Source organism: Andrena cerasifolii, chromosome 5 (genome assembly GCF_050908995.1).
Source record: "Andrena cerasifolii isolate SP2316 chromosome 5, iyAndCera1_principal, whole genome shotgun sequence".
In the NCBI taxonomy this organism is placed as follows: domain Eukaryota; kingdom Metazoa; phylum Arthropoda; class Insecta; order Hymenoptera; family Andrenidae; genus Andrena; species Andrena cerasifolii.
Window position 1 is genome coordinate 8,466,483 of NC_135122.1, and position 27,777 is coordinate 8,494,259.

The 27,777-nt window shown below is 40.8% G+C and overlaps 1 protein-coding gene across 7 annotated transcripts in view; it reads right to left on the reverse strand.

The window, feature by feature from the left end:
• The window catches only part of LOC143369220 (cytotoxic granule associated RNA binding protein TIA1), a 591,539-nt gene that overhangs the window by 18,253 nt on the left and 545,509 nt on the right, over positions 1-27,777 (reverse strand). For all 7 annotated transcript variants that reach the window (XM_076812871.1, XM_076812870.1, XM_076812876.1 and 4 more), the window contains one exon: positions 5,600-5,780. In XM_076812871.1, coding sequence (XP_076668986.1) covers positions 5,600-5,780 — 181 coding nt within the window. The remainder of the gene's footprint in view (positions 1-5,599; positions 5,781-27,777) is intronic.

The window sequence follows — 27,777 nt, forward strand, 5'->3', positions numbered from 1 at the left end:
AGCTATCGCGTGTCCATTCCGGGCACGTTCCCCGGCGAAATTCGATCAATTCTCGTGGCTCGAGCATCTCGCGAGAGCTCAATCGTGGATTGACGAATACGACACCGGGTGGCAGCAAGGACCGACGAAAAATCATCGAATTTATCGAGAGATTAGGTCACTTTTAACGTCCGTGTCCAGGACTGCACAATAGGAGTTCCGTCCAGAAGTTCATTCTCCATCCACGTCCTCGAGTACGACGAAGGATGGTCATCGTCAGCAACCAACCCTCTTTCTGCCGCCGCCTCGTTCTCACACCGAAGTCTAAAGCCCGACCGATAACCAGCAGTAGATAAGATTCTTTCTTTTCACCGGGAAGAAAGGATCTCTCCTTCTCTGCCCCATTCTCTCTCTATCTCCCTTCCGTCCTCTCCATCTCCATTCTCTCTCGCCCTCAACATCTTTCCCATACTGGCCTCCTCCCGTCTATACAGTGTATCCAAGAGTAAGTCCATACGTCATCCCGAGATATTCGTTTCCGCGGCCCCTGACTATAGAAGAATGGAAGAAGGAAGAGCAATTAGACGGCAGATATCCGAACGGCGGACATTGTCCACGGGCGGTGGAACTGCAGCAGACACACGAAAAGATACTGACAGGGGGAGGGTCGCTGCCGGTGAGACCGGAAGAAAGAAGAGCGACGCTGAATAGCGTAGAATGCGCGCGAGAAACGTCGGCCCAGGTCGAAAGAACCGATGGGAAGCAGGGAGGGAAAAGAGTTTTTCGTCCCCTTAGCCGGTCTCTTTTCTCCCGTGGCCATTGCTCGATTTCGACCTATCCTTCCGCGCTCCATGCTGGCTTGCTCCAAGGTGGGTCAAGGAAACCTAGCCGCCTTTAACGGCCACTGATAGATACTCCTTTAAGAGTGGAAATGCTCCTTGGATTCGCGACGCTCCCAGCCACGTTTCTTCTTCTGTCACGCAAAATATTAGTGCGCCGATAGCAGCAGGTCGTGCTGCTCAACGCTTTATCCGGTCGAGTGTTTCTCGATTCTGGGCAAGGAATATTCTGCATTACGTCACAGTTTATTCGTCAAATGTTTTTGATTCGTTATTGCGACGGGTAATTATTTTTTATTGCGAGATCAATTCTACTTTAGTTTCACGATTACCGATAGTAATAAGAGGAAAGTAATATTTGATCTGCAGAGGACTCGGATAAGTTTCCTCGATGACACAATATTATCAATATTGTTTTAAATGGAAACATACACTGTTTTCTAAATGGAATTATAGTGTCTTTAATAATAAGTCTACCAATTTATCAAACATCCATACTGAAATATTAAATTAATTATTATATATTTTACAATTCTGGTTCCCCAAAAACACCTACATACGTGTGCCGAGTAAAACAAAAAAGAACTAACCAATATAGAAATTAGTCAATTAGTAATTTTACCCCATGCACATTAGTACCTACATATGAAGTTGCCTTAAACATTCCTGTAATTCCTCCTAGAAAAATATTCTGGAGAAAGTAGCGACTGTAATTATGTGGAAAACTATCTCTGTTGCAAAATTTACAAGCATTACGTATTTTCCCAGCAACAAGATTTAATTTTGCCTGTTTGAACAGTTGTCTTCAATTATACAGGAAATCTATCCCTCTTTTCTTCCACGTCAGCTTGTACCTACGCCTCTTATGGAATAATAATAATTCCATTCCTGTTTGAAGATTTAGGAAGCTGTTTATATTCCAATGAATGCGAAAATAGGTCCAATTATATTATGCAATTATTTTTACTGCTACCGAAGGATTTTTATTAGCGCGATAGCCGAGTAGAACGGTGATCTAGAATTAATGACGCCTGAAACGCGGGATAGTAGCCTTTTATTGTAATATTTGCAATTTGCCCCGAGGCAAACGAGATAGGTCGTTGGTAGTAGTGGTGTGGTCTCTCGAATCGCAGAGTCATGGTTATTTTCCTCCTGATCGTGCCATACTGACGTACGAGAATATCGATTGAATATGCAAGTGATTCTGGGCGCATACCGAAATCAGCTATCAATTTTGAAAGCATCATTGCACCCTTGTCAGATGCCAAAAGCTCGGTAAGGACATCATGGTGCTGTCAGTGCTTTCAACAAATTCCACGACGCGCCTCCCCCAATGTCCTTCCGATTTTACATTTTTGCCTGCCTCACTTAAATCGATGCTTCTTATTGTTAGCTCTATTAAAATAACGTTAAGAAATATTCATTGTGTCTACGGAGATGATTTTGTTTAAAAAATTGCAGAAAAGTCTGGTTTCTTAATTTTTCATAATGTGAACTGAATTTTGGAGTAGTTTTTATATTTACTTCGTTCTTGTTCCTACGAGTTGCCATTGATCTGTTAAACATACAGTGAATGATCTATTATTTTTAAGTTGTGCATGTTGTTGAATTTAAGAGGAGCACGTATATGCGATTTTATTTACGTTTTGTGTTCTAGTCTCGGCCTGAGGTGTGGGGGACCTTTGGGACTTTAAAGAAAAGTAGACGATATGTTGAAATAAAAGTTTGTGTGCTACTTCATACACGTATCAATATGATATGAAGCACTTTGCCCTCGAAGCACTTTGAAGCAAAAAGCTCAGTTTCGTGTGTAAGAAAATGGACTTTTATTTACGCATAAGTCAGGTAAAAAATAAAATATGGACAGAATTGAACGTCGGCCGACAGACAACCTATTTTTATTTAATATTCTACTGTTAAAATTTCGTTTCAGCAATCTGTTCATCAGAAATAACGTAGATAAGCACACAGTTCAAACCCTACACGCTGTAGTATACTCTCGACCGACATATTTGTTTTTAAAGAGAACTTGAAATAAAATTGTGGACATTATTCAAAAACGCTCCTATCTTTGTTGAAAAATTTTAATCGAAAAAAGTGTTTTTGCCACTTAGAAATAACTGACCAAAGTTTCTGTATTTCTTGACCTTACCAGGGTTGTCTAACCCCAATTTAGGTCCGGTCCGAAACTACACATTTTGTGAACATGCTCGAATTTGTTTTGAACCGATTGGAACCTCCGTTTTTGAGTTATCACTCCAAAACAAAAGAAACATTTTTTAAACAAAAAACCCTTTAAGTATCCATCTGTAGCGCCATATATAATGCATATTTTTGACCAAACAAACATGTTTTTTAAAGCACAGGATGTTAATAAACTTCATGCCAAAGAACAAATCTCAGTTTCAATTTGATTCTATATAATTAATTGAAACAGAAATGCTTCACTTTAGACAGAAACGACTGCCTAAGTAGTACCCTTAAGGGGGCCCACTTGCCATCGGGCCAGCTGATATCCCGGCTAGTCCGCCACAGCTCGAAGGCTTAACCAACAAACGTTTATCTTCTTTATTGTTAGACAACGTAAAAAATCCTTCCATAGAACGAACTTCCACCGACTTCCCAAGTGAACGTCTTAAGAAAATAGTTTTCAAAAGCAAACAGCCCGCCTGTCGATACCTTTTGTACTTCTTATTACTTCGCGGGAGTGTCGATTTAATTCGCCCACCGATTAGACTGCTCAGCCTTAAAAGTTGCCGCACGCCAGGAGCCCAGTTTAAGTATGAAGTATTCACTTTCGAGTGCCCGCCCGTGTACGTTGGAACTTTCTCTATCGACCAGCTTAACGCCCGTTTTGCCCGTTTCTTTCCACGCGATCGTCCCCGACTGCGGCGCGCTTGGACTCCGCGCTCACTTCGGGGACTTCACGTCGCGGTGACATCTCGAAGAGATATTACACGTGACGTATATCATCGCGATATTTCAACAACAATTGCGGCGCGGTCTTGGGGGACGCGAGGGATCGAGAGATCGACGCAGGACACCCGCTCGCCCGGGCAAACTTTTGAAATTAATAAGTTACAGAAGAAGCGGAGCGTCTTGCTCCTGAGCCTGCACGCTCCGTGAGCTGGCAATCCGGTTGGAATAATTGTTCAACTTTTGGGGACGTTTGTCACGGGAAAACTGTACATCCTGGGATGTACCTGAAGAAGGGTGCCGTTTAATTAACGCGCTTTCTGCATTATACAGCGAGAAACTTCCAGGGACGACTGATTTTTAGTCTTGCTCTGGAAAGAGAAACCTCTGATGAATTTTGGGTGATCTATTTTCGGGCTTTTTTAAGGGGGTATTCATGAACACGTATGGAACATGTTGGGGATAGAAAATTCCAGTTGGACCGCTTGATGATCAACGTAGTGCAAATCGATGTTATATTACCACACGTGTACCTACTATTATGTAGATACACGTAAAAGCGTAGAATACCATTTTAATAAAATACTACCTGATTGGATATTTCAAAGTACCTATGTAGGGTGTGGTCGACATGATGGTACAGTCGGGAAGAAGGTGGTTCCATGTGCAAAAGCAAGGAAAAAGAGCAGAATTTTTTGTTGAGAAACTAGATTTTGAAAAATTGTTAAAAAAGAATTGGCAGAAAGCAAGAGTGAAATGGTACAATTGGTGATGAAATGGATCTTTGGGCAGAAATCAGTCGAAATTGTGGAACACTTTTTTTCCAATGAGGGTTTCATTCAAGAAAGTGGACTTTTGAATTCTCTCACGAGCAAAGCCTTGTTCCAGAAAGTTATTCTTCAATTTCTATTTCTTTGAATTCGAGGATTTACTGATAAATTCTACTGCTATCTATTTAGTCAGGCAGCAATCTTTTAAATTCGATTTTCACGAAAACTAAGCTTCGTATGAAATAATTCTATTCTGCCCTTTTGAGTTACATTCGCACAATTTCATTACGTTATTTCTGTCGTGCATAAGTGTCATCGAAAAACATGCGAAACTTAAGGGAGTATTCCCCTTCTGCGGTTCGATTTTAATGCGATCCCTGGGATTTTTTTTCTCAAAATTTTTAAACTTCTACATTTACTTATTCACATTTAATGTATATTCAGGAATTTTGTTTGCTATTAATAGTTAATAATAAGTGAGATATTGTAGCCTTCTCAGCGCGTGTAATTCTGTATGGCTGACATGATTTTCACCACAAGAGTTATTAATATCTGGAAAACTAAAGAAATTATTAGCCTATATAAATGTGACTATCGTCCAACCGATATATAGGACAAAAAGTTGAGTTTTGAGAAAATGGTAGCATTTTAAGGACTGAGATTACCTTTGTTCGCATTTTTGCAAATTTTGTGGCTTATGGGAAAATCGAAAAAATTGAAATATGTACTTGCTTCTAGGATGGATGGGAATTTCGAGTCCGGTGTATTATTGTGCACTGTGTGGAGCCAGTTGAAACATTCGTTTTCGAGATTTCATGCCAACCACTTATAAAAAATGTAGTTTTGTGAAAAACACCTTTAAAAGTTGAAAGTTAGTACTCGTAAGTGCTCGTCGGTGTTCTCTATTTAGTTCAAATACTTTACAAGATCTCGCGTTAGTATTTCAACAAAATATTCTTAAAAGTATGAACTTCAGAAAATACAATAAAAAAAATATATTTTTTGGCTCGGTCGAATGGGAATACCCCCTTACCTTTGATACGAGATAAATACGTATTCTCATGTGGAAAAAGATAGTAATAGTAAATTATGTACCTGATAAAAGCATAACCCTTGTCCTTGAATACACGAATCTCTTGGATGGATCCGAAAGGCGAGAAGGTCTTTTGCATTAATTCTTCTGTTAGACCATTAGTTAGTCCACCGCAGTATACCGTGCAGTTTGTCGGACTACTTTGATTGTACACTTCGTCGAAGGTTAATGGCTTCGCATTTGCTGCAAGCAGAAAACATAATAAATTAGTGAAAAGCTTTTGCCTACTGCTTCTAAATTATGACAATTATAATAAAACTGTGATTTTAATCAAACATCTCTGACTTTCTGTTATCTTACATCGCATTCGTACTGGTACATTTATGGTGAAATATTTTTCACCATTTCCTATTCAGAAATTATAAAATATATCGATAAATATTTGACACGCTTATATCGTTTAGCAATTTTATTTCGAAAGCTTTTGGTATATTTTTGGATTAGCTGCTGTAAGAATTTTTCCGTATATATGCTATAATTGTAGGCAAATTCAGTTAGAAGAATGTATTTAGGCAAATTATTTGACGCTGGAACTAGTTAGTTAATGCAAAATTCAAAGGACTAATGAAACTATGTACTTTCTTTCACGTGGGTGTAAATGGGTTCTGTAGTAAATTGATTAATATCGTGCCAAACTGGTATATTAACGTTGCTTGTAAATTTGGTTAGCTTTGTGAATTTACATCAAACTTATACTTAAGTCTAGGTAGCTACAAAGTTTACGAGGTGCAACTTCACTCTACTACGGAGTTTAATTGAAAAGGTGCAAACAAATTATGTGCCAAACTATAAGCGCACTACGTAATTCAACCACGAAATCCTAAAAATTTCTGGTCTCAATAATTAATCGTTCATCTATCGTTCTATTAAATACCAAAGTGCAGAATCAACAATCTTCGTTGCTCGGTAAACCAGACGAAACCTCTAATTGTTGACTCGTACCTTAATTGCTAATAATCTTCATTAAACGTGTACATGTAAAAGAGAACTTAAACAACGTAGAATATTAATAACTTATTAGGGATTCATAAAACCTAATGCTCCCAACATTACAAAACTTTAATTTTCTCCTCTTTACTCGCAGAAAAATGGTCATTTTACTGTGCCGAAGTAAAAGGTCACGCACCCAAGTTCATCTCGCAATTGAAATGCAAATTCCTTATACTTACGTACAAAAAGTGGAGGAAACATGCAACTGTTTAATTGCCAGTAGATGAGAATCTGAACTGTGCAACTGTTTCATTACCCAAGCTTAAACAAACGTTTGGGAACAAAGCTGTTGCATGGTTATATTATACCAAAAAAATGTTTGTCAAAGCAGCATGGACTTCTTGTCCCACGCACGGAGCAAAAAGTCCATTGCTTAGGGGAGAAAGTCCCTAATGTCTTTTCGTGTAATATTAAAATGAACACCTGAGTAAAAACCCCTTTTCAAATCAACAAATATTTATTAAACCAATTCTTTTTGGTATACAATATTGAAAGGAAAGCATGGCTTCTTTAACAAAAAATAAAAATATAAGTTAGAGGCTAACTTTGAACTAATATCTAAAGAACATTATTCAAAGACTTTGGCATCATTTCTTTATACTTTGGCCATCTTATTACGACAACAAATAATATATTTTCAGTCCGAGGGACCTTTTGCCCCAATGGTACCTCTATAGTTTCTGCGATATGTACGTTAGAAAATATTATCATTCAGCAATAAACAATACCATGCACGCATTACTAAAGGAACATATAATCTTAACGCACTTGGTTGATACGCTTTTAAACTGTGGTTTACCCCGTATAAAACAATACAGACGACGTATTTCTTTTAGTTTTCGATACATAAAATAACGAAGGCGTTACTTCGCACTCCGTTACATCGCCTTTTACATAGTATACTACGAAACTCAATACACTGTTTAGGAATAGAGATTTTGAATTCGGGACTTTTTACCCGCCGGACTTTTAGCCTCAGCCTACCCTACCCCTACTTTTGCTCTTTGGGGTTGACTATCGGGGCCCAAGTGTATTTAATCAGTAGCCATTTTAACAGCGATAGATTCCACCCCCTCCCTCTGACACCTATGCCCTGTCATAGCCTCGTCTCTGTCTCGGCGGCGTCAGGGAAAGGGGGTCAGGTTTGACGACGCGGAACTCGGTGCAGCTGGTTAGAGCTGTTCGAGATATCGAACGCCAGTGCCAAAGAGGTTCAACTCCGTCGGCTAAGTTTGCCATCACATGAGGCGGAGTGGGGGGCAGGGAGCTTAGCCTATAGTAAGGTATAGTAGGGGCTACGGGTGTAAACGCGACCGGTAAACCACGGTCTGTAATTGCCTCGTTCGAGGATAGAAGCTTCTCAGGACGTCGAAACGTCCCGTTAAGAACTTACCAGGGGGACGTTCTCCTCGTTTCTGAAAGCTCGGCATTATCTCTTTGCTGCCCCCCCACCCCCCTGGAGCGTTACTCCAGGTATTCTAGGAATGTCGCCCCCTCTTTCGTTATCGGTTCCCTTTAAAAAAAATCTTCTTCCCGCTAAAACGCTTACGCAAGGTCGCGTTAATATCGATCTTTTTCTCCCCGGCGTCCATGAAATTATTATTCCCATTTTACGAGGCGCCCCCGAGCCCCCGGCTGCCACCGACCGATCGATGCTGGCTGACTAGTGAATGTCGAAAGCGTCATTTGTTTCGCGGACGCTGGGAATTAACGGGCGATTTTCCGTTTCGTAATTTGTCTCATTCGGGGCGGCGGATTATTCGTTAAAATTGTAAACCGAGGCAGATGGGAGCCCGGGCGATGTGGACTGCAATTTTGAGTATTACTCTTGCGTATGCCCTGTGAAGTGGGTGTTGATTAATTTTTGTCACTTGTACTGTTCAATTCAATTCTCGTTGTTATCGGTTGTAATTCCTGGGCGATTTACCACTCGGCGAGTGGTAGATTTATATAATGCATTATTTATTGAAAGAGAGTCTCAGTGTACCTACTTGGGTAAACTTTGCTTTGAATAACGAGCAAAGTTTATTCGTACACAACGACTAAGTTTTTTTTAAACAGCTTTCATTTGGTAGTAGTGAATACATTTCTATGCGTATGCGGATTCATTTCGATGAAACATCATTCCATGTTCCATATTTGATTTCTATTATTGTCACTGCACAATGTTGAATAATACAGAATTATTGGGAATTATTCTTCCGTTGCAATAAAAGATTTTCATTGTCATTGAATAATATTCGATACATTCATAAAGTAAAAATATATTTATTTGTACAAAAAACAATACTGAGTTTGTAAGCAAACTTGAAAAAAAAATCCATTTAAGCTGTTGTAAAGAAAATTTATTCGGATAATGCTCAACTCTGATTCTTTATATCTATCTTTATCTAAGGGAATATGTAAATTGGTGCTACTAATTGATGATAAAGATTATTATTGTGGGTAGTGAATAGTATTATTCTGGCACTGTGTATATTTAATAGCTTATGAGAGTTAACACACCGGGGAAAAAGTGTTTACGATTTTATGCTGTATTTATAGCCAGTGTTAACATCGTGTTAATTTACGTAAAGAGTAAAAAACATTTGTCTAAGAAACTTCTGTATCTCCAATAGTTTCCAAGATAGCATCGGAGGGGTGAAACTTTGAAGGGTAGTTTCGCTCCTTAAACTTGACTTACCGCCGTTAAAAAGAATACGTGTCCCATATTTTATTTTCTGATAAGAGATCAACATTTCATATCTCGTGACTATTGTCCATTTTACTTTTAAAAATGAATTAAGAGATTTATAAAATCTTAACGTCGAATCTCGTAAGCATTACCATCTGTATAAATTATAAAATATTTGCTACGTTCCATGGTATAAAAAAGTGTGGAGCAAAAACGCTGAACTTTTAGAAGAACTAATGATTCAACGACATATAAAGATAATTCGACTTAGTAAAAATTTGCAACTACATTTAGCAGCGACAATTATAATTATTCTAAAATACAATTTTAATTCTGAACGTCGGTTTTGATTTATCAGCCTATCATTAAATTTTAATTAATTTCTGTTTTTAATTAATTTTTTTTCTATCAATACAGTGGATTATGTAAGAGATCCCGTCGTTTCATCGTTGCACGGCAGGCTCCAAACTGCTAGGAGGAAGACAGAATTGATCTTTGTAACTTGTTATCGCTTCGAGGATGTCGATGCTCGGAAAAATTGGTATTCATACGAAATGATTTAGCCGAAAAATTGCCACGAAAGCTTTAAAGAGGGTACATCAGGTATACTTTGCTGAAAAATTGAGGGGTTACTATAGATCCATACTATCAGGAGGATTTCATAGCTAGCAGGATTCCGTGAATGAAAATCAGCTTTAAAAGAAAAGATCGTGAAGATGAGATTCGCTCGCTTGAGAGGCTTCTTCAGATAGAGGGAGTATAGATACGCGATAAGAAATTTTATCGGGGCTAAAAATTTATTGACTTTCGGGGGATTCGTAATCGGTTACTTTGTAAAATCGTAAACCTTTGCGTACCAAAGTAGATAAATATAAATTGATTTTGGAAACGGCCAACTCTCAATTTTTCCCCATTTTAATAAAGAGCAATCATTCTTAACGTATGTCCTCATGTATAATATTGAATTGGAGGAATAGTATGACTTTGCAAATAGTGCAAGTATTGTCAAAATTATAATTTCATATAAATTGAAGCAAGAGTGATTTATGGAATATTTATTAATCAACCTCAAATTGGGTTTCTTGGAAAAGGAGCTGACATTAAAAATATGTTATTGTATTATAAGCCTCGAAGTAATATTTTCTTGTCAAAGGTGTTTTGACTTTGTTTAAATAAAAATGCTTACCTTAATTTCTCTAACATTAAACTGTTTAGGCGATACTTCCTCACAACCAAATTCATTGTCTTTAGCTCTATAGTAAAAATTGAATTCAAAATGTTAATGTATTATTTTACCCGTCTGTGGCGCAGCCAAAAAGGAGGGTAATGTGTTTGATATATTTAGTCGTTATATTGCCAAATGATATGTGCAGTTGTAAATACATAATTCTATTAAATTTAAATCACGAAGCGAGCCTGTGTGTTTATGAAAGTGTGCCTGAATACCGCAAGCATTCGATAATTATTAATTTTGTCACTTCAAAACATCACAAAATGATAATACACTGGTTTTAGTCACGCACAGCGTCGAAAGAATATAATTTAGTACGTTCATGCTCCAGTGTCAAATCACTATGTCAACAGATGCATGCTAAAATATTATTGCTCCGTAGCTACATTTAGAATAATAAATAATTTTACTAATTAAACCTACGATAACTTCCCAATTTTCGCACGAACTAAAATATAATTTTCTACTTCAACTAAAATAAAAATCAGTTGCTTCAGCAGACAGTTCTGTGCAAAAACATATAAATACATTATATTTCAATTTAAACAGTCCGATCTTAATAAAATAAGTACATACATCCCAATTATAATCTCTTCGTACCGACGCAACACAAATGACACGTCATAAACAAAAACAGGTACCATACCTCCACGGATAGCATAAAATGAATATAAAGCAAGGCCAACGAAACCGACGTGGATTGTTTTTAAAACGATTAACTAGGCAAATACGCATTCAGCGGCAGAGGTGTACGCTTAAAAGCTTTCCCATTATCGCCCCCTTCTTCTGTCGTGGCTTTCGCGAGCACGCCTCCAAAATAGTCATGAAAATTGAATGGCGGGCGGCAAGTGACACCCTCGTAACGTCAAAATTTCTTGCGTCATTTCCTCCCCACTATCATCTTTCAATAAGCGACCCATATTTCGCGCGGCGCGGCCAAGTATCAAAGGCGGATATATCTCGCTTAAGGAGATCTATCTGGATCTATATTTACCGAGCCTTTCGACCCGCCGATGTCGCGGGGAAGGTGGCGCCGTGATTTATGGGTCGTGGCTCGGACATACCCCGGGGGCATAAAGATCGCCATTACGGAAAAGAGTCTGTACCACCCGCGCTCGGCTCATTAGGCAGCTGATTACACGGGCGCGGCTAAATCGAACTTCTACACAGTCAATCAACGGCGCCCCGGCGAAACTTTATTCTTATCTGGCCGCCGAGCAACTTGGCGATCGGTTAACTGGATTTATCGGCGGGATCCGCGCAACTTTTTACCCTGGCGAATTCTCGATAACTTGTCGCCCCGGCCACGGTACACCCGAGCAGATGAAAGATCAACAAGAAATTCGTCGGGCGAACTCGAAATTTCCCCTTGACCGCGCGCATCTGGGGTCCCGGGTGGGGGCGTCGGAGTTTCGAGGTCAAACAAAAAGGGAAACGGGAAGAGCAGAGAAGAGAATGAGAGAAAGGGGGGTGGTAAAAAATAATAGGAGGGAAGAGCACCGGAGGGGAGGGGATAGAAAGGGGAACGGAGAAAGGGGTAGAAAACACCGGAGTGAGAAAGGAAAAAGAGAAGAGACAACGACGTTGGACTTTCGCAATATCTCCTCTCGCTTCTTTTCTCTTTTCCTCCCCCCTCTCTCTCTCTCTCTCTCTTCCTCCTATTCCCGGGAAGGAAGTTTCTACTTTTCTCCATTTTATGGCGAATGGAATCTCTAGTGGTCGACGATGGAACTCGAATGTACGTATCTCGTACCCCTTTAAATAACGTAGATACTTGAAGTTTCGTTGGCACCGGCTACCCCCGCAGCGCGCCAATATTCCTCCTGGGTAAATTCATGCTAGCAGCCTAAGTGGACATCGGCTCCCTCTCTGTCTTCTTACCCCATACTTCCAAGCATCCAGAGATATTTGAATAATTAGCTCCCAGGCCGATGCTGTATTTATAACTTTCCGCTGGCCCGTTAAACCATTATATCGACCGGGATGAAAGGATAAAAATTGCCCGGCCGCCTGCTCCCCCGATCCCTCCGCCGCCCTCCCGCGCCGCAGCCCCCAGGAATGCTTTACTCACTCCGCACTTGGCAATTGTTGTACCGCGTAATTGTTATCCGTCTCGCGGAGCTGGAGAAGCGCTTAAGTCATTGTCCGCGGTAACAGTCCTACTTTGCGGGAGACAATGACGCTCATGGAATACGATTACTTCGAAGCGGATGGGGTCTTTATGCTTAGCGTAGACAAATTTAAGGAGCAAGTAGGTACAAAGGTGGCAGGATGTAATACGTAAGTCAAGTAAGTTAATATCGTCTGAACCAAGTCGATTAACTTTGCGGAATGAATTGCCAGGTGTATAAACAGTATTTGCAAGCACTGCCCCCGTATTTAATTAGAAGTTACTAAAAGGTACATCTTGCAATATGCCAGACCAGTGATTCCAAACCTGTGGGCCGCGAAGTGCTTCCTGGGGAGTCGCCACGGTTATTTTTAATTTGTGATTTTTAGCACTTATTTATTTTATTTATTGAGATAAAATTATATTCTGAAATACCTATTCTTAATGTGCTTTATTTACCTTATTAAATTTACCTTACCTTATATGCGGGGGGTTTGAGTGTTATATAAGGGGGTCGCGACTCAAAAATGGTTGGGAGACACTGTGTTACAAATGTTATAAAGTGTTATAAATGTTTTATTTTTTAATTTACCGGGCGTCAAAAATGGCTAACGAAAGGTACTCCCAAAGTTAGTAAGTGTTTGGCGAACATATGTAGATTGAAAAATTAATTTCGATTATATTAGAAGGTACATATTTTCGGTTTCGGTAACGTAATTGATATTTGTGCTTCTTTGAAATAAATAATGTACTTTACTGTAATTTTGTTCTAAGAAATAAGGCTTTCTTGCTTCGACAAGTAGAAAATGCCAGTTAGTCACAGACCACGATTCGTAGGAGAAGTATGATCAATAGAAGAAAGCATACCACTTACGTTATCAAGCACAAAGTCGATGTTCACTGAGCATTTTTTCTTCAATTCTTCAAGTAATATAAGCCGATTAAATACGGAACACTATTTCTCAACATCCTGTGTAAATAAAATACCAAATACTTTATCTAAATCTTTTTAGTAACGTAATATCTGTTAGCACAGGTTTCCATAAAAAAGATTCATGCAGAATTGCGAATTAGTGCATTGTTCACTAGTCAACTTCGTTATAAAAATCGACAGCCTCTCTGTGCGAGTGTGTGTGTGCATAGTTTAGTCAAATATGAATTCCAATACCATGATATTGAAGGTATGCAATTTCTAATTCGGCATATGTTTGTGAATGTCACAGTATGCAACATATGCATCTGTCTTACAATTCAAATTGTAAAATTGTTTAATAATTGAAGAGAACATCCTTATGAGCAGCCACGCGGTTACTTGTGTTTATTTCTCAAAATGAATCTATCGATAAAACTTTTAACAAATTGATGTTCCAAATTCTTGGTCTATTAAACATACTCACGACTTGCTTCAGCGCAATTCAGTAACAGCTCTAACTATTTTGAGCAATAAAAAAATTCCACACCAATGTGCACATAGATAAAACTGCACGTGAACCAAAGTAGGTACTAATTACTCTATCAAATACCTCGTATTACTTGGAAGTATTATTGTACACGTACAAGTATTCCTTAACAAGCACATATTTACTCAACTTATCAATACTAACCAAACTATAGATAAATATAAGTAGTTGAAAGCATCAAAACCAAGTAAAAAAAAAAAAGAAATGAAACTGAAAGGAAGGTATGATAGAGAAGATTCTGACAAGGGAAGATCCCGAACGCGGGAAGTCAAAAAATTCTGAAACTTTGTGAATATGCAGGGGATTTCAGAACTGTAAGAGACAGAAAGAAAGTTTCAAGACAAAAGTTACTTTTTTTCAATTAGATCTATCATTTGGTGAACAAATTATTTTACAGTTCACGAGTTATAACAGAGAATCGGAAAATAATCGAATTTTCAGGGGTCAATTACACCCTCTTAGAGTGAATTTGGGCAGCAAAGAAAAATTTGCGTTGTAATAAGGAGGAAATTCCCTACATATTCACAAAGTTGCAGAATTTTTTGAATTTCCGAGTTCGGGGTGTTCCCTTCTGAGTATTTCGTTTCTCATTTTCACCTTGCACATTCCATGATTCCTCTCTCTCCTCCATCCACACGCTCATATCGCGTCTGTTTATCGTTTCTTACGGTTCCGTTGCATAATTTAGGATACCCCGTGTCCAAATATCTCTCGACCAAGGGAAAATAGACGGGCATGCACATTGAAGCCGGGCGTGTACATATTGTATTATAAAACTTTACGACAAAGAAAATTACTTTCAACGAGACTCGAACGCTCCCGCTAAAAACGTACACACACGCACACTCTGTCGTACATATACACGAGACATATGAACAGAAGCAGCCAAACGAGACTACCAGTTCGAGGTACAGTGGTTTCTAGTCAAATGATAAACAGTAGTTCGCTCGATCCTAGTATCACACACACACACACATACGCGTGTTGGAATATCAAGAGTGTTCGTCGGTGTGAGCGGATATTTTCGTGGAAATATGCTCGTAACGAAACCTCTTTGCCATTTAGATATTCTCAGTAAATATGTTAAAGAATGCTTTCGTGAGATGAGGAATGTCTTTAGCGTGACAGAGAAAAGGATATAGTAGTGAAGAAACGGTATAGGGTTGTATGTACACGGTGAGTAAGAGCAGCGATGAGACATTACTTGGAGGGAAGGGATTCCGATGGACGCCAAGGTCGGCATCCTTGATTTCTACTGCCAAACTTCTACAAAATGAATGCTTTCGTAATGTATGAATGATTTCAGCATGACAAGGAAGAAAAGTAATAAGGGCGAAAGACAGAACAGATGTACGTGGACGAGGGGAGCTATAGCAGCGGCAAGGTGTTACTCCGAATCAATGGGTGGAATGATTCTGATCGACGCCTCGGTCCACTGTGGTGGCTTCCAGCTTTCGCGGCTGCAACGGTACGGATGAGCTCAGCATGACAGGGAAAAGAAATAATAAGGGCGAAAGAGAGAACGGCTGTATGTACAGGGAGAAAAATAGTAGCGATTAGGTAATTGATTGAAATCGACGGACAACGATGCCTGGCAAGTCGCGGCAATGATTAGCGAGTGCTGATATTTTTCTCCACGCAAGAATGTATTACAAGTACGAAGAGTGAAAATGGAAAGTTAAGAGAATGTATAATAATGATGATAATATAATAATAAATACAACAAAGATAAGTATAGTATAATATAAAGGTATTCGAAAAGTTAGAAGTACAAGTAATAATATTAAGAAGAGGTAAGAGAAGTAAGAAAAAGTACGAAACATATCTTTAATAAAGGGTAAATTAGATAACGTTCGTAGCTAGCTTGTTTTGAGTTTTGGTACACTTACACACTTGTCTAAGCTCTCACTCCCTCTCTCTTTATTTCTCTTTCTCTCTCTCTCTTTTCTTTGCTATTGGCCTTAACTCCTGCCGTATCACCTTCCTGCAAAATATTCTTGTTAAAGCGACACGTACGAAATGTGACGGGGTGCAGCGAGGTTTCCTATAGAATATTAATCGATACACTAGCTTCTATCAAATATGTGTTATTTAGGAAACAGTAATTATTGCCCTTGAATGGCTTAGGCGATTGGAATCTGTCGCCAATTAATTTCTCAACAGGGTTGAGTTTCACAATGTGTATCTTCAGTGAATTGCGTTCCAAGAGGTTATCCAATAACGTTATCCCCGATTAATATTGCTTGTCACATAAACAAATAAGACAAATAAGAAACACGTGGAACTATTGGCGCTACTTTTAGAGACTCAGTAAAGTATGGAGAGTACTTTTAGTTCATTTTAAATGCTTCCCAGCTTATCTGTTTCTTCATACTTCGAACAGGGGAACCCACATTGGCATTCTATTGAATGAAAGCCTTAAGTATTAAAGTTTTTTAAACTCCTTATACAGATTATTGCTCGAATGAAGCTCTAAGAAAACTTTAAATGCGATGGAACTTGTAACTCCTGAATTCAATTAAAAATTACGCTATACAGTTAATGTATCCTTTTAAAGCAGACCTATTTGATCCGGATGAAATTTAATGGATTGTAGAGGAATCTGTATTTTGCGAGGTCCTATTCCTTTGTTGACACAAAATGATTATTAAAGACAGTGTTCTAAGTCTCACTTAAATTCTTCCACAAATTGTAATTTCATAACTTCAGTAATTTGAAGAAATATATAAATCTTGCTGCAGTATATTTCCTACCAGACGTGTAGAATTTTCACTCCAAAGATGTAGGCTCAAGAAACTATTTAGTACGCGTGGGTTGGTGCATATGAAATTGCCGATCGCGAGTAGCATAAAAGTTACTTTTATTTATGGTCGGGGTAGAATAACAATTGCTAACGTTGGGTTACCACTCGAGAAATGTCACAAGATGTCAAAAAAATAAAGTAAATACAATAGTTGAAGTGCAAAAAATATTTTCATTCAATTTGCCTATGCGAAACAGCAATTTCATGCGCACCAACTTAATAGTACGTGCTCGAAAATTGTTCGAAGTAGTATGTACCTGAAACTAGTAGAACGAACAAAAAAAAACGAAAAATTTCGATCTGTTAAATAAACAATCATCAACGAAACAATTTATTCTAGGTGGCGTTTGAACAGTGCTCGACAATATAGAAATAGTATTGTACAAATAAGCGGCACAGTGAGGCGTAGAAGAAATAAAAAAGAAATATATTCGATCGTGAGTTCTTTCCTACAAATGCGCGACATTAAGCGATTTTCGCCTTTGAATGGATTTCTTTCTTCTTCTTATTATCCTTCACGTTTGCAGTTGCGTCTGTACTTTGTACATCCTTATGCTACACAGGCACTAACGACAATTTAATGGATCCTCTCATAATGACAAAAAACTGAGTATTTCCGGGCCAGTTCCTCCTATCTCTTTAGATTATACTATAAATAGTATGATACGTCTTTTTATGGATAGTATAGCCGTGTATTAATGTACGGTGAGATGGAGTATAATTTATTACCAGATTTACAACGCAGTTATAAAATATCATATTAAGACGGAATTTCCTTTTATAGGGCAATTTCTATTCCCTCTATTTATGGGCGTAAATGTTATTAAACAGTGCCTATGTAGAAAATTATGCGAAATATTATTTTAGTCTGTTCATTCAGGGGCGTCGCACTGTTTGTTTACGTAATTGTTAAAGATTTTAGTATTGACAAATTATTGGTGTAATAATAATAGAATTTTTGCTATAAGAAAACCAACCGCATTTGCATATTAAATAAAGTGTATCAAATTGTTGAGGAAAAGTACTAAATTTTGTTATTTATGCACGGCAAATCCAGGACCTTGCAGAAAGAGAGGAGGGGTGCAGCCCCATTTTTGACAGTTTTTGAGTTATGACATGTAATATACATAAAAAAAATCTACATCGTGCGGCGGACGTCTGATACAAATCCGAACAATTTTCAACCTGCACCCATTACTGTTTTGGGCAGCTTCAGATTTGAGAAATTTGCCAAAAATAAAAATAAATACTTATCGACATAATTACTATTTATTGTATGAAAATATATATGTTTCAATTTCTGCTCTTTTTTAAATGTTAAGTCATAGCAATAATTTTATAAATAGTGTTTTCTAATTTACTCGAAGTTGGTATAGATGTAGCTGCACTCCTCTTACTGCAAGGTCCTGAATTGAGCTTGCATTCCATTATTGTGTAAACCCTTTTCTTTTAACGTTTATAAGTTAATGTTTATAAACGTTACACGTACAACCCTACTTTAAAAGAATAAAAAACAACTCTTCGATTTCTCCTTCGATTCTGAAATACCGTGCCAGCCTCGAGTCTCTGTATCTGGTCCTCCCTTAGAAACTTACAGATCACAGTCCCTGCTACTGGTTAGTGGCCCTTGAAACGACCCCTTCGGATTTAATTGCTGGAATTTGGAAATCGCTTTATTTCAGGGCATCAACGTAAAGCCTACACCTTCCCATATTCCTCCCAGTGTTCCCTAACAATAAACACGGACGCATGTTCCCCACAGGGACATTATCAGGGCTAATAAACCTGCAGGCTAAACCACGCCTGCCATACTTTGCCAAGAAGGCTGAGTAACCGTGGCCGTTAAAGTTTCTGCATAATCTTGGGATAGGCGGTTTCGTTCCACGGGAAAGCCGTGCCTCGAAACGTACGCGCACCAAACTCTCTGAGCTGCATCCGAACGTACGCGGAAGGGTTATTCGACTATTATTTATGAGTGTTGTTTCGTAGCCGCCCGGGCCGCCGCCATGATTACCGTCTACACAGCAGAGGAACCTATCTTTTCCTCTTCGCCCGCGATACTATCTGCGGCTCGTCGTTATACGTCCCATCGGAGATACGGCCAAAAGAGGCCAGGGAATTTTCTGCCCGCGATAGAGCAAGTTGAAAAGGGGATTTATGACGACCCTCAACCTTCGCCCGCCTTAGCATCGATGCGATGCGCGTGCCGTAAAAACTGTGGCAATTGAATTGTAAACTTGCACGATTATACGATTTCGCTCTCTCGATCGATGGCCCGTTGAATAATTTCGCATCGCCGTGGCCGCTCATGCTGATGTGCCTCGGTATTAAACAGTTTCATTAAGGAATTAGGTGGATCGTTATTTATGCTCGCGTGCTGTGTAATTTTTTAGAGAAAGGTTAGAAATAAGTCACTTCTCGCAGGAATTTAAGTAAAAATATAAGTTCGGGCATTTTTGTACATGTCAGGGTTTAATTAATAGGATGAAGTAAATTAACTAAAATGTGTCAAAATGTTGATCGCGATTAAATGGAATTATAGGAATCTTATTAACGAAAGCATATAGTTTCGCAATATTTCAATGTTCATAGAATGTTTGATAGAAATTTTGAAACGAAGGCACAGTTTCGAAGCATTTACTCCGAAACGCGCAGCCATCGAAGTGTTCAAATCATTGTTCCTGCTAAAGCGGCACAAACAAGACCGTGTTTCGCAGTTATAGAGGGAATAACTGTATCGAGAAGGGTAGTTGTGCGCGTACAAGAACTGAATTAATTCTGCCATTTTTAGTCCATTTTTCAATATTACATCTAATGTTCATAATTAGCGAAAGACGTGGCAAATGAGCCTCTTTATCCCAATCCTGTATGAAACTCTGTTAAATTCACATCGTCGAAAGGGCTGTCTGTACAAGTAGTTTTAAATGACACAGAGAATGTATTGTTTTCTTTCAGAGTGCTCCTTCTACTTCGCCACTTGTCTTCTATCGAGTGTCACTCGTTGCTTGTTAGTTCTTCCAGCTAGGATAATTGTTATTGTTGCCGGCCCCGGTACAAGCACAGACCATTAAGCAAGATTTACTCCGAGGTTCCCTGAAACGTGGGACTGTAAGGCATCTGTGGATTTCTAATAGAGGTGTTTTCGTCTGGCAATTGATTACCCGAGTGTAGAATCTAGAGCTCGAGGGGACTCCTAGGATCGAGTCTAGCTCCGCTGCTTCCTGCTCCGCTCAGTTCTACTTGGTTTTCAGCTGCCTGCTCAGCGCGACGGGCCAAGCCAAGATTTGTAGTCGCGGCCTAAATTCGAGCTTTCGCCCTTAATAGATTAGTGGCCCCGATAAAAGCGTCCAATACGTGTTTGTGTGCATTTAAGCACACCTAAGATACTCCTCTAACAGCGATTGATTCGACTTCATTCATTGACCGTTCCCGGTGTCCATCGAGAATAGTCAGCGGCGCGATAAATATGCACGCGAACGAATTAATCTTCCACGTTCATACAGAATCAGGTGAAATCGATCTCCGAGAAATGATGCCTTGCTTCCGGAGCTTCTCGAATTTCTCGATTAACCAAACTGTCTCTGCTATCTCATTCTCAGAAGAGGTGGTTGGCCAACCGTCTTATGCTTCCTAAAATACCACCAGCATGTATTTTTAAGTAACAAATGTAATTAGCTAAAACCATGTCTTCCCAATGCATGAACACACTTGGAAGCCTCTGCTTTCCTCCTCCGATACTGGTGAGTTACGAGCCAAGGTTCGCGAGGCCTAAAACCCCCAAACGCATATGCAAACAAAGGAAACAGACATAGTTGCAGCGCGCACGAATTCTGAGCCACGGAGCGCTCAAATATCGACAATCGCGGGCCTGTACTAGAGGCAGACAAGGAGACAAACATCCGTGTTGCGCGTTAGACATAAAACGAAGAAGCCTCGCTCGCGACATCGAGAGAAAGTAAGCACCAGCGAGCAGCAGCAGCGAGAGGAGAAAAGGAAAGTACAGGCGGGGGGGTTGGAGCACGAGCCAAAAGGAGACAGACAGGGAGGGAGCAAGAGAAACCGATCCAAACGCTTAAAGAGCCACGGGGGTGTTCAACAGCGTTCCGCACTCGACGACGAAATGGCCTCCCGCCGCTTTATCGAAACGGGAAAACCAATCCTCTCTCTGCACCTTCGTTCGCCTTTCGCGTATGTGCCTATATTACCTTCGATCCGCATCTCTGCAAGCCCTGGCCAGCCCCTACAGGCACCGCGCCCCCTTACCCTCCCCTAACCCCTTCGTTCGCGATCCTATACTAACGTGTTCGGCATCTCCTACCGAACTAGCATCCCATCAAACCGTTCACTGTGCTCCTAGCCGGCCGCAACCCTCAGGAATTTCATTTCGTATGCCAGGCTAATTATACGCTGGAGTTTTACACACGTGCTCGTCCCTCTTTAACCCCTGGGCCCCAGCTCGGTGCACGTCCTCCGCCAAGCCTGTCTCTGTGTGCACAATCGAGGTGTCTGTGATCTCCGTGAAATCTCAACGCTGTTAAGAACTTGCCGTGGAATGCGTGCTCCGCGCAACTGGTATTCCGGTACATCTTTGTTCCGCTGGCTGGCAAATCGACGAACAAATCTTGTTCGCATTTAGTCCGCTGCAACAGATCTTGGAAAACCGCCTACCATAGGCTACGCTGCAGATCACAAGGGATGTTCGGGGTAACTCGAAATTCAAACAGTTTGAAACTCTCCAGGGATGTAGTTCAATTAATGCTAATAACGTCACTAATCTTTGGTTTCGGCAATGATATTGTCCTAGTACTTTCAGTGGTGAATACACCTCCTCAAAGAAATTTTGAAATTTCATGATATCTTGAATCGCTGGGAAACCGTAAAAGACATCGAAAAAAGTTTCACTCAAAGTTTAATGGTTTTTGAGATTCTACAATATGGTGATAAAGACTTTTTTTTAAAAAGGGTGGTGGTGATAATGAATTTAAAAAAAAAATAGTGGTGGGAATAAATTGGATGAAATTAAGTTTTTTGCCCCGGAGAAGTTTCTTCTAACAAATCTTCGTCAGCCTTCAAATGCCGATGTTACTTTTCACTACCACTAATGATGACGTGACGCCAATTCGACGTAAGTCGAAATACACAGAGATTTGTTTTCATTTATATAACTACTTTAATGTTATGTGTGATTTTATTATATTAAAATATTCTCCGAACAAAACAGAATTCTTTCACCAGCGATTAAAATGAAATTTGTGGTCTTTTGTTTTCTTTAAATTTACAGCAGTATATTACGACACGAGCACGATATTAATGTGTTACATAAGAAACAAACATTTAAAGTTGTGTTAAATACCGAATTTCCCGCGGCCATTCGAAACCAATCCCAACAATTTGACGGCGTAATCGAAAGTTTTCTCGCCGGAATCGAAAACCTTTCTAATCGGCGGGAACATACGGTAACCGTTTCATGCACTTGTCGTATCCACCGAAAGTAATCTATCCGAGGAAACGATACTGGAAAATACTCGAAAGGAGAAGAAGAAGAAAAAAAAGGAGCACCTTCAGCGGGAAAAGCGTATTATTGTGGAGCTCGCTCTAATACGAAGGTGCTGATAGCTGTGATTGCTCGACCAACGACATAGGGATGGGTTAGTCGTCGTAGCGGTGGCTACACTCCCCCGCGCAACCAACAACCCACCAGTTACCACCACAAACACCGAAGCCACCTTCCAACACTCGCAGACTCTTTCCTCTACTATCTCTTTGCTGATCCATCTTTGTTGCACCCTCCAACGAGCGTCGCTTCCTACGCCCGACCATCATTTACCTCCCCTCCCCCTATCCAGCGATTAAATGGTCGCGAAATTGCGACGATTTTATGCACACCGAATGGCCTGAAACATCTCCGCCTTGTTGGTATGCGCGATATGAAAAAGTTGACACAGAAAAATGCACTTTAATTTTCTTAGATAAAGCGTCGGGACGGCCCTACCTCTGGCCTGTTCCTCGGCGCTTCAGAGCGAGGCGCGCGCCAATCGAATTTCCACTCGCTTCCCATGGTCGTTCGCGCATTCAGTGAAAGCAATTAGCCTTCTTTTTGTTATAATTACCGTTCGAACGGACGCCGATAAACAACGAAACTCACGGCGAGCAACGCTTCTGCGTTTGCATATATAAATACTCTGACGAGCGATCGCGGCAAATTAGAAGGTTCCCGGGCAACCAACGAAGTTCATCGTAGAACATTGTTTTCCTCAATTGTTTCCCCCAAAGAAGTTGCGGTACCCTTCCCCGGTTTCCAGCGGTCGGCTGCCCGTTCAGCCAGCCGCGATATATCAGAGCTATTTGCAATAATAATTTCCTTGGTCGATTCCCGGGCAAAAAGATACACGGTCCTGCGGTGCGTTCGCTACCCTTGAAACTGATGTATGATCCTGATTGGTCGAATCGAAGTAGGCGTCGCCGAGGGAACAAACGAGCGTCGATTTACATGGGAAATCCGGCGGCGGAATTGTGGGAGGGACGGGGTAGGTTTATCGGCGCGATTTGTATAATCGTCAAAGTTTTTGGGATCGAATTGGACGGCCGTACGCGCGCGACGTCCCTCTCGAGTAAACTCGATCGATCTCCGGGTCGGAGAATCTAATTTTAAGCTGCTCCCGCCACTTTGCGCTCGTTTACTGATTATTGTCGCAAATCGTTGTTTACGCGGCAAGTTCCTTGCGTTTTAGAAATTTTGCGTGCCCCCGGGGTACTCAGTAGACACGGGAGAGTAGCCTAAATTTAGGACATCGGGACATATAAGTTGTAGCAAACAACCAGAGGGTAAAGAAGCCACGGAGGATTCACTAGTTTTCGTAGCTTTAGAGGTATAGCGTTACATATTCAGAAAGAATCATTACATTCAGGGATCCAGATTATCTCGATTGTTTCATTATTTGCATTGGAATTGGAGAAAGTAAAGTACGGTTGTGTACTGAAACCTAAGGTGACGCAGATAGTCACTATTAATCATTCTTTTGCATTCCGGGCTAGTAGCTTGTCGCACTTAATTTCATATTCTGCATGTGTACATTTTACAGTGCAAGCGCCAGATTCGGCGAATGTATACATCCACTAGTCGATAGAAAAGTCAATGTGGACGGTCACGCGAGTTACGTTAAGAAAGCAGCTTTTAGGGGATCCAACTCCATTTTCGCGTTTTAAGTCGCTCGACTGTGCCTCGAGATAAGTTTCAATGTATTGGCGATGGCGCGAGAAATGGCTTTCAATTGCAACTTTGAAAAAAGGACCGTCTGGATGTTTTAATGGACGAATGGATCTTGCAACGACCCGCTGTTTGGCTATAGTTCCGGGAAGGTAGTACAAGAAAGATACATGGCTGGGCACGTTGTCTCGTGTGCGGGATACATCTGGGAGTGCAGGGCACTTCTCGCAACAATACCTACGGGACCGTGCGCCCTGCCTGCACAGGTCGGGTTTCGAAGTAACACCGCCTTTGAAAGAAGTCACCAAATGCGCCCCACCCTCCCCCCCCCCCACTAGTTTGCAGCGCTGCTGGGAAATTTACAGCGTAATTGATCACTTCGGGATGCCGAGGCTCGTAGAACCCGATCGATAAACCAACAGAGAAAAATTTATTGCTGCTGTGGACTGTCACGTGAACGAACGCTTCTATCATATTATATTCCTTTTTAATCTTTGTGGTCGAGGGAACCCCTTCAATGGAGGCAAATAGCTCGCGTCGCGGAGAGAATAAGAGTATTCTAGATGTAGGTAGATAAGAAACGTTGGTGCGCTGTCAAATAATTTCCGTCGTTGGATACTTGTTGGTGTTATTAAACAATTATTCTATTTTTGTCATATGCGAAGGGAATACGTACTTTCCCGCAGATTTGATCGGGATTAAAGAACCAGATGGTGAGCAATAGTTTTATTATAAAACAGTCTGCAGCGATTATTCACCAGTCATTTATTAATCACTCAGTAGCGATTATTATTATTTTTTTAAACATATGGGATCTTTCCTTTTGCAGGAAGTCAACTGTGCACATTTCGGGTAACATAGGCTTCCCTTGTAATGAATTGTTCGACGCAATTTAGGCGGAATGAATTATTGCACATATACTTTAATATTCACTTTTTAACACGTTTCATACATATTCGTCGAAAGTTAAATTTTTATTCCAAGGAGAAAGGTATTTCCTAATCCAGGGTCGAAATCAAAATTGAAGAAGAAGTGGTTGAATTTATGGAGAATACAACGCAACTACTATTTTTCTATAATTCAATATCGCAATCCACCTTTCTAGTAAGTTTCTACAATCCTACCAAAAATTTGAATTTCCATCTTGGCACAGAAAGCGTTAAAATTGAAAAGGTGCAACAATGATTTTGAAAATCGTGTCGAACAAAGTTGAGCCGGGTTAATGAAGTTAAAGTAGACAAATTTATTCGACGCTGACGTCGACACGCTCGACGAGTAGAGAAATTAACATTATTCGTGAAATAATCTAAAATTAAAGTAACTTTTATTCGATCCGTTATTTGAATGATTTTTTATTTAGTTAATGCACAACCCTGCCGCGGATGCTTACTGAAAGCAACATCACACGACGAAAACACGCTTCCGCTCACAGTGGATTTGAAAATGGAATCAAAATGCAGCGTTGATGATCCACGAATAAACGTTTCAATTATCCTGCAAAAGGCTGCCACCATGGGGGTCCACTTTCCATATTCTCCTCGTAAAATATTTTCTCCATCATTTACCGTTAGCCCCATTTTAAGTTGCGATATCCATAGTAATAAGGATAAGCGCGAGATACTTTGCGAGGGGCTACCTTTTCAGTAACTCCATTGTACGTGTAATTACTGGCTTTACGAGCAGAGAGGCGGACAAAAAAAATAATAAGAACACCGACGGTATACGTGTGCGCGGCGAAGGCGGAGAAACAGCGGCGAAAGTTTCGAAACTGGCGCACATGCGAACTAACACGTAATATCCGCGGCGAGGGGCATTCGGTATACTATTCTTCACGGATAATTCGCGTATATTAAACTTCATAAAGTGTGCTCGTCGCTTTAACAGCGTTATCGATCGGTAGCCGCCACGTGCTCCCTATCGTTCCTGGACACCTTTTGCATTTCACCGTCACTGACGGGGAGAGGGCGAATTGCGAGAGAAAATGGTACGTTTAGGAAAAAGAAAGAGCGAACGGGAAGAACCGGAGGATTGCGAAGCAGGTAAGCTCGCCTCTCTCTCTCTCTCCACTTCGCTTTCACTTCCGTGTCAATTGTGAGTAACAAAGTTCCCAATTTCCTCCAATTTGGAGCGGCAAGATACAAGGCGGGAGCGTTTTCCCGCTGTGTCAGTCCATCCGCGGAACTTTCCCCTGGAAAACGTCGCCATTTTCCTCCTCGGCTCTGGCGGCTTTACGTCGAACTCGAGGAACGAGGCAGCCCTACCTACCCCGCACCCTCTCCGCCCCCCTCCCCCCTCGCTGCCCCTTAATTCGAATCACGCGCGGATTTCGTATTCTGTCCGAAAGTTTTACATCTCGCCGCATTACAGAGTCGGGAAGTCAAACTGACCCGGAGATACTGGAGCAGAAGGAATCGCAACTTCCCCTTTCGAATAGTTTAAAGAGCTCGAGCTCGGTAATGGTTTGTTCCTCTCTTCTCACTCGTTTCAATTGCGGCTAACAATTTCTGTCGATCGCGCCAACTGTATTACGTTATTGTATTATCTTAATGAGATAAGTTAGATTGCTACTTTGGGGCGAAAGTTCGCGTGGGGTTATATGTTTGTCAAGGCCCGTGAGAACGATACACCGCGAACGGGTGAATACTTGCCCCAGATCGATATGAATTTGAATCCGTGTCGATGATTTGGGAAGAAAAAATTCAGCTTATGTTTAGGGACAGGCCTGTGACACTTTTCATTAATTGGCGCCAGAAATTTCAGAAAAACTTTATATATTTTTGTTGTTGTTTATAATTACTCTTCGGATGTAAAACACTATAAAAATTTGCGGTAAATATTTTTCTTCCCAGTGAAATTACCGGGCACTGTTTTCCCGCCGCAAAATATTAAAAATCTATAGCCACTAATGTCGAAAAGTTTGACGACCATACAACAATTTACGAAACATTAACAGCAGTATTCAAATTTCCTTTTAACAAATTCTATGAACCATTTCAGGCGCTAGGCACAAATTTGAAAACGCTTTAGCGTCGAAGCCATCGGCACAAATGGTCGCGTCGTATCGTTCCCTCGAGTTTCAACGGCAACAACAAAGTCACACGAAACGGATTCGAGTGCGAACACTTCGCTCCAATGCCCAATTAAAACATTCTACCGGCGGAATTTATTTTGCAGGCTGTATCCGCCGAAAGGGCGGGCGAAATGCATTTTAAGTGGTACGATTCCGCTTTGATCAGACACTTGGCCGGCGCGTCAGTCACGGTTCGCAGTTGCGCGGGGGAGGGGGGGGGGGGGCGAGATTTCATCGCGGCCCATCCGGCGAATAACGGATCCGCCGTATTGCGCGCTCGATGGTTAATTCTGGCTCGAATCGGTCTATCGGAGCCAATTTCATTGGCCGCGTGTGCTCGACATGCAAGGAGAATGCCTGGAGGGCGCGGGCCTTTCTCGCGGCACGCAAAAGAGTGCCGTTTAATGCTTTCACCCGTTACGCACGTTCACGCGCACGCGCGCGTACATGGGTTATCCAAAGTGCACATACGTGGCCGCCCGCGCGGGGGGGGTGGGGGTGGGTGGCGATCGTTCACTTTTACAACACACACGCGCGCAGCGAACCGGTGCGGGGTGGTTGTGACAAAGGTAGGCTCAGGCGCACGCAGCCCCCGTGGCTCATTTCCTAAGGGATATAAACTTCCTGTTCCCCGG